Consider the following 8337-nt stretch of genomic DNA (forward strand, 5'->3'; position numbering starts at 1 on the left):
TCTCTGCTCTACTGCCTAACCTGGTACCTGCTTCTCTGCACCACTTCCCAATCCACTACCTTCTTCTCTGGTCTACCCCTCAATCCTAACCAATCCCACTGCTCCCCCAGCCAGCACACACAGGAGCTAGAGAGGATGGAGGCACAGCGGTTTCTACTTTCTACCAAACCACAAATCCGTTATCACACTTCCAGCAATTCCCCAGGTGCATGCTCACGTACCTGCTCATAAATTCTGAATCTACTATGGGAGGATACAACCGAGTGTTTCCTTTTCCTTACCTCGTAATCCACATACTCCTCCTCCTCCACCTCGTAGGAGACAGTTTGTATCTTCACATTGTCTCCTTCTTCCAGCAGCTTGGCCTGAGGGTCCTCTGTGCTGCCGGGGGTCTCCACTGCTACAGACGCCTCCCTCTCCTTCTCCTTCTTCTCTGTGAAGGTAGTCTCGCAGCACTCGCTCTTATAATCCTTGGCCTTGACGCCGCCGCCTCCTCCCCCTTCCTCCTTGTACAGGATGAAGTTAGGCCTGTAGAAGGCCTCGACGGCCAGATGGAGGGAGGTGGCGTCCAGGAGTTGTTGGGCTTTCGTCTTGCCGTTGGGGTTGTTGTGTCCCACATGGGCCACCGTACCGTTGTTAGTGTTACCTCCTCCTTCTCCGCTGTTGCCACCGGTTAAGTAGTTGATGATGTTCTCCTGGTACTGGTTGTTAGGGAAGTCGCCGCCGTAACCGTTGACGACGTGCTTGCTGTTCTTGTCCAGGAGCGGGTTCTGGAGCTCACTCATGTTCTCCATGGCAACGAGGGTTCAGGAGTCAGTGGAAGTGGCTTAAGAGGACCTCACTGAAGGTGGCAGCTACTGATGGTGTTCAACAGGATGAGAGCTGCAGAGAGGAAATAAGAGAAGTTAGTCAACTCAGTTTTCCATCTCAGTGAAGCAGTGGTGTAAAGACAATACACTGGGCTACTGAGAGACAACACTGCGTTTAACACTTCCAGAAGAATGTAATCAAGTTGTTAGTCTACTGGTAGCTGTTAGATAGATGTCTAAGGTTTAGCTAGGCCATTGTGGACGGCAGGCTAGGGTTTAACTAGGGAGCTGTGGACAAACATCTTGGGTTTAGCTAGGGAGCTGTGGACAGTAGGCTTGGGTTTAGCTAGGGAGCTGTGGACAGTAGGCTTGGGTTTAGCTAGGGAGCTGTGGACAGTAGGCTTGGGTTTAGCTAGGGAGCTGTGGAAGGTAGGCTTGTGTTTAGCTAGGGAGCTGTGGAAAGTAGGGTTTAGCTAGGGAGCTGTGGAAAGTAGGGTTTAGCTAGGGAGCTGTGGAAAATAGGGTTTAGCTAGGGCGCTGTGGACAGTAGGCTAGGGTTTAGCTAGGGAGCTGTGTCACAGTAGACTTGGGTTTAGCTAGGGAGCTGTGGACATTAGGCTTGGGTTTAGCTAGGGAGCTGTGGAAAGTAAGGTTTGGCTAGGGAGCTGTGGACATTAGGCTAGGGTTTAGCTAGGGAGCTGTGTCACAGTAGACTTGGGTTTAGCTAGGGAGCTGTGGACATTAGGCTTGGGTTTAGCTAGGGAGCTGTGGAAAGTAAGGTTTGGCTAGGGAGCTGTGGACATTAGGCTAGGGTTTAGCTAGGGAGCTGTGGAAAGTAGGGTTTAGCTAAGGGCATTGTAGATAGTAGGCTTGAGTTTAGCTAGGGAGCTGTGGACAGTGGACTAGGGTTTACCTAGACGTTGTGGACGGTAGACTTTGGTTTAGCTAAGGGCATTGTGGATAGTAGGCTTGAGTTTAGCTAGGGAGCTGTGGATGGTAGGCTTGGGTTTAGCAAGTTGTGGAAGGTAGATGTGGGTATAGCTAGGGCTTTGTAGACGTAAGCTAGGGTTTAGCTAGGGAGCTGTGGACATTAAGCTTGGAATTCGCTGGGTCATTGTGGAGGGAGGAACATGGGGAGGGAAGAAGGAAGTGGCTGGGTTAAGGAGGCAGACACTGATGGTGTTCAACAGGATGAGAGCTGCAGAGAGGAAATAAGAGAAGTAAGTCAACTCAGTTTTCCATCTCAGTGAAGCAGTGGTGTAAACACAATACACTGGGCTACTGAGAGACAACACTGCGTTTAACACTTCCAGAAGAATGTAATCAAGTTGTTAGTCTACTGGTAGCTGTTAGATAGATGTCTAAGGTTTAGCTAGAGTGGGGTTGCCAACTGTCCCGTATTAGCCGGGATGTCCCTTATATTTGGCTAAATTGGTTTGTCCCATACGGGACCTCCCATGTCCCGTATATTCATCCAATCACAGTATAGTGTAAACGCGCCAATTCCTGCAAAGTCATTTCTGTTATTGTTCGGTCAGGTTTGGCATATCAAGGAAATATGGATAAACATGCAAAATAGAAAAGACTGTGCAGCTACAACAAACAATGTGAGGCAATAAAGATGTGTGTTAAGGCCGTCAGTGGTGACCCGATGAAAGCTTTCTGTACTTTATGCGTTGGGAATTCTCAATTGGCCATGGAGGGGTGAATGACCTAACTCAGCGTGCCTCCACAGAAATGCACAAGGCCACGCTAGCTAAAGGTGCTAGCAACATCGGTGCATTCTTCGTGACGTCTACTGCGGAAACTGACATGATTGGAAAACACCTCTCCGTTTACCAGTTACTGAGCAGAGCCAACAATCGGATTCTGAAAGCTAGTTGCCCAGCTCACGTGGCTCATAATGCCTGCAGGCACACCGGTGATCAGCGGTCATTGGACATAGAGACAATTGTTTTACAGATCTACAGACACCTATCAGTATCCACTTCCCGAAGAGAGGAACTGCGTGCATTTTTTTGTTGTTGTTGCCTTTGTTGACACTGAGTGGCGTGAAATTCTGCGACATGTTTGCACACGATGGCTCTCTCTTCATCCAGCTGTCGATCGTCTCCTGCGAAGCTGGCCAGCTCTTACCTCATACTTCAGGTCCCTGGGGGAGACCTGTTCTGTGGCACTGAAGAGTATTTTTGAGTATGAAGAAAAAACAGGAGCTGCTGAGATTATCTGTGCTTTTCCCACAACGTGGGGTGTGTTTATGACCAACTCGTAAAAAAGCAGGAGGAAACAGCACTCTGCATCACAGATGTTTACGAGGAAGTCCAAAAGTTAAAAATGTAAGATGCTTCAGCTGAAACAGGACAGTTTTTTTCTGAGTAGACCAAGCAGCTGATGGACAAACAATTGTCAGCACAAAGGTCCAAACGGCAACAGGACGTTCTATGACACTGTCATTACATACATTGACAAGTGGTTTAATTTCTCAGCAGAACATGTCATGGTGAAACTGATGGGCCTCTATGAGGAGCTCTCCTTCACTGACCTGGAGCAGGTGGTGGTTGCCCTCAAAATGACAGAGACAGTCAGTATGGACCAACTCTATGAAGAGTGTTATGCTTGCCGGGAGGAAATACAGAAAGCCAGACAGGATACAACAACATCCACCAGTGAGATGTAGGTGGCAGTTTTCCAAAACCTAGCGAAAGCACATTTGATCAACATGTTCAGGATTGTCTCATTTGTCCTCAGTGTGCCAGACTCAAATGCCTTTGTGGAGAGGATTTTCTCTCTGATGACCATTAAATGGTCAGAATCAAGAAACAGATACAGCACAGAACTGATCAAAAATGAACTTCAAATATCTGGGAACTGTGATTTGTCATGTAATGACTTCTCTCTGGCTATGCAGGAGGAGAAAGGACTGCCTGAATCAGTCAAGACCAGCAAAAAAATATGTAGACTTGGTGAGTGACTCATGCCCCTCTTTTCCTCTTTTGCATTTGAAAAGTAGTTTCTTGTTCTTGCTATAAACGTCCAAATTGTGATTTCTTTGATTATTTATTTTGAGGTTTATTCACATAAGATTAAATGATGTTACAGTTTTAGGAAAGCTATAGGCTAAATGGAATATAGAAATGTTTTGCCCTTCCAATTGAATAAGACTATGAATATACCCTTTATATTAATTCACACAACACCATAACCCCCACCCCCGTGGCCCCCTGCACTGGCACGCCACCCCTGCACTGGCACGCCACCGTGGCCCCTGCACTGGCACGCCACCCCTGCACTGGCACGCCACCGTGGCCCCCTGCACTGGCACGCCACCCCTGCACTGGCATGCCACCGTGGCCCCCTGCACTGGCACGCCACCCCTGCACTGGCATGCCACCGTGGCCCTCTGCACTGGCACGCCACCCCTGCACTGGCACGCCACCGTGGACCTCTGCACTGGCACACCACCGTGGCCCCCTGCACTGGCACGCCACCCCTGCACTGGCACGCCACCGTGGCCCCCTGCACTGGCACGCCACCCTTTGTCCCTTATTTGGTAGTGAAAAAGTTGGCAACCCTAACCGAGGGTGTGGGTTTCGCCGAGGGTTTAGCCAGGGCGTTGTGTACAGTACACTAGGGTTTAGCCAGGGCGTTGTGTACGGTACACTAGGGTTTAGCCAGGGCGATGTGGATGGTCATCTTGGGATTAACTAGGGTGGACAGTAGGCTAGGGTTTAGCTAGGGCGCTGTGGACATTAGGCTTGAGCTTAGCTAGGGAGCTGTGGACATTAGGCTTTGGTTTAGCTAGGGAGCTGTGGACAGTAGACTTGGGTTTAGCTAGGGAGCTGTGGACAGTAGACTTGGGTTTAGCTAGGGAGCTGTGGACAGTAGACTTGGGTTTAGCTAGGGAGCTGTGGACAGTAGACTTGGGATTAGCTAGGGAGCTGTGGACAGTAGACTTGGGTTTAGCTAGGGAGCTGTGGATGCTAGGCTTGACTTTAGCTAGGGTGGATGGTAGGCTAGTGTTTTAGCTAGGGAGCTGTAGGCTTTGGGTTTAGTTAAGGCTTTGTGGACGGTAGTCTAGACCATTGTGGACGGTAGGCTACTGTTTAGTTAGGGAGCTGTAGGCTTTGGGTTTAGTTAGGGTGTTGTGGACGGTAGTCTAGCGTTTAGCTAGACCATTGTGGACGGTAGTCTAGGGTTTAGTTAGGGAGCTATGGAGAGTAGACTTTGGGTTTAGTTAGGGAGCTAGGGAGAGTAGACTGTGTTCAGTTAGGGAGCTAGGGAGAGTAGACTGTGTTCAGTTAGGGTGTTGTAGACTTTGTGTTCAGTTAGGGTGTTGTGGACGGTAGTCTAGGGTTTAGTTAGGGAGCTAGGGAGAGTAGACTTTGGGTTTAGTTAGGGAGCTAGGGAGAGTAGACTGTGTTCAGTTAGGGTGTTGTAGACTTTGTGTTCAGTTAGGGTGTTGTGGACGGTAGTCTAGGGTTTAGTTAGGGAGCTAGGGAGAGTAGACTTTGGGTTTAGTTAGGGTGTTGTGGACGGTAGTCTAGGGTTTAGTTAGGGAGCTAGGGAGAGTAGGGTGGGATTCAGTTAGGGTGTTGTAGACTTTGTGTTCAGTTAGGGTGTTGTAGACTTTGGGTTTAGTTAGGGTGTTGTGGACGGTAGTCTAGGGTTTAGTTAGGGAGCTAGGGAGAGTAGACTTTGGGTTTAGTTAGGGTGTTGTGGACGGTAGTCTAGGGTTTAGTTAGGGAGCTAGGGAGAGTAGGGTGGGATTCAGTTAGGGTGTTGTAGACTTTGTGTTCAGTTAGGGTGTTGTGGAAGGGGATGGCTGATGAGCTCTGGCTCCGAGGGTCGCACGTATAATGCCAGTGCTAGCCATGCGTTTTGTAAATGTAATATGTTTAACCTGTCCCAAACCTTAACCCTTATACGGAATGAATGCCTAAAATGTAATCTTCGAAATTTGATGTTCATGGACAAACATCTGATTCTGCAGTTAGATTCAACACTCACAGGTACGAATGTGCAGACAGCCACACACACACACACACACACACACACACACACACACACACACACACACACACACACACACACACACACACACACACACACACACACACACACACACACACACACACACACACACACACACACACACACACACACACACACACACACACACACACACACACACACACACACACACACACACACAAAGCCCATCTCCTGGAACCTGCTTAATCTGCATGCTCTGTAGAAAATACAGACATTTTAATTAAACACTAGGGCAAGGTGTGTGTGTGTGTGTGTGTGTGTGTGTGTGTGTGTGTGTGTGTGTGTGTGTGTGTGTGTGTGTGTGTGTGTGTGTGTGTGTGTGTGTGCCTCCCTCCCCACAGATACTGGTATACTCATTGTTAAGGCTTGTTTAGCCTGCCTACAAAACATGGAGAACAATACAACACAACGAAGGAGGAGGAGGATGGGTGCTATCACTCACTGAGGCTTTCTGCCTGAAGCCTTCAATCGGATCTGGCAGATACCTTCTGACGCCACAGACACTGTACTAGAGCAAGTGTTGTACTAGTGAAGCAATGTTATACTAGCTAGTGTGTAATAGCTAGCTAGTCTGTACTAGCTAGGTAATGTGTGCTAGCTAGTGTTGTACTAGAGCTAGTGTTGTACTAGTGAAGCTAGTGTTGTACTAGGAAGCTAGTTAGTACCAGCTAGTGTGCACTAGCTAGCTTGAAGTGTACTAGCTAGATAGTGTACTAGCTAGTTAGTGTGTACTAGCTAGTGTTGTACTAGAGCTAGTGTTGTACTAGTGAAGCTAGTGTTGTACTAGGAAGCTAGTTAGTACCAGCTAGTGTGCACTAGCTAGCTTGTAGTGTACTAGCTAGGTAGTGTACAAGCTAGTTAGTGTGTACTAGCTAGTGTTGTACTGCCTAGTACTAGCTAGATAGTGTGTACTAGCTAGTTAGTGTTGTACTAGCTAGTCTGTACTAGCTAGGTAGTGTGTAGTAGCTAGTATTGTACTAACTATTACTAGCTAGTTACTGTGTACTAGGTAGTGTGTACTAGTAGCTAGCTAGCTGCACAGGCAACAGTGGTTAACATAACGTCCTGGACCAGAGGTAGTGTGTACCAGAGCTAGTGTAGTAGCTAGCTAGCTGCACAGGCAACAGTGGTTAACATAACGTCCTGGATCAGAGGTAGTGTGTACCAGAGCTAGTGTAGTAGCTAGCTAGCTGCACAGCTAACAGTTGTTAACATAACGTCCTGGACCAGAGGTAGTGCGCCGACTGGTATGTGCTAAGCACACTGACACCCTAGAACAAAGGTACTGACTCACACGAAACAGGAGACCAACAAACGTCTGCAGTTTGCATGTGCACATCTGAGATGTAAATACAATCTGAGATGCTAAAATACCATCTGAGACGTAAAATACCATCTGAGATGCTGAAATACCATCTGAGATGCTAAAATACCATCTGAGATGCTGAAATACCATCTGAGATGCTGAAATACCATCTGAGATGCTGAAATACCATATGAGATGCTGAAATACCATCTGAGATGCTGAAATACCATCTGAGATGCTGAAATACCATCTGAGATGCTGAAATACCATCTGAGATGCTGAAATACCATATGAGATGCTGAAATACCATCTGAGATGCTGAAATACCATATGAGATGCTGAAATACCATCTGAGATGCTGAAATACCATCTGAGATGCTGAAATACCATATGAGATGCTGAAATACCATCTGAGATGCTGAAATACCATCTGAGATGCTGAAATACCATCTGAGATGCTAAAATACCATCTGACATGCTGAAATACCATCTGAGATGCTGAAATACCATCTGAGATGCTGAAATACCATATGAGATGCTGAAATACCATCTGAGATGCTGAAATACAATATGAGATGCTACAATACCATCTGAGATGCTGAAATACCATCTGAGATGCTAAAATAAAATCTGAGATGCTAAAATACCATATGAGATGCTAAAATACAATCTGAGACGTAAAATACCATCTGAGATGCTGAAATACCATCTGAGATGCTAAAATACCATCTGAGATGCTGAAATACAATCTGAGACGTAAAATACCATCTGAGATGCTGAAATACCATATGAGATGCTGAAATACCATCTGAGATGCTGAAATACCATATGAGATGCTAAAATACCATCTGAGATGCTGAAATACCATCTGAGATGTAAATACCATATGAGATGCTAAAATACAATCTGAGATGCTGAAATACAATATGAGATGCTGAAATACCATCTGAGATGCTGAAATACAATATGAGATGCTGAAATACAATATGAGATGCTAAAATACCATCTGAGATGCTAAAATACCATATGAGATGCTGAAATACCATCTGAGATGCTGAAATACCATATGAGATGCTGAAATACCATCTGAGATGCTGAAATACAATATGAGATGCTAAAATACCATCTGAGATGCTAAAATACCATATGAGATGCTGAAATACAATATGA

General features: G+C 46.6%; 1 protein-coding gene across 1 annotated transcript in view; it reads right to left on the reverse strand.

The window, feature by feature from the left end:
* LOC129817808 (synapse differentiation-inducing gene protein 1-like) overlaps positions 1-8337 on the reverse strand; it is a 124585-nt gene that overhangs the window by 99617 nt on the left and 16631 nt on the right. The window contains exon 2 of the mRNA XM_055873379.1: positions 282-882. Coding sequence (XP_055729354.1) covers positions 282-794 — 513 coding nt within the window. The 5' untranslated portion in view covers positions 795-882. The remainder of the gene's footprint in view (positions 1-281; positions 883-8337) is intronic.

The sequence above is a fragment of the Salvelinus fontinalis genome, chromosome 20 (genome assembly GCF_029448725.1).
Source record: "Salvelinus fontinalis isolate EN_2023a chromosome 20, ASM2944872v1, whole genome shotgun sequence".
NCBI classification, from domain to species: Eukaryota; Metazoa; Chordata; class Actinopteri; order Salmoniformes; family Salmonidae; genus Salvelinus; species Salvelinus fontinalis.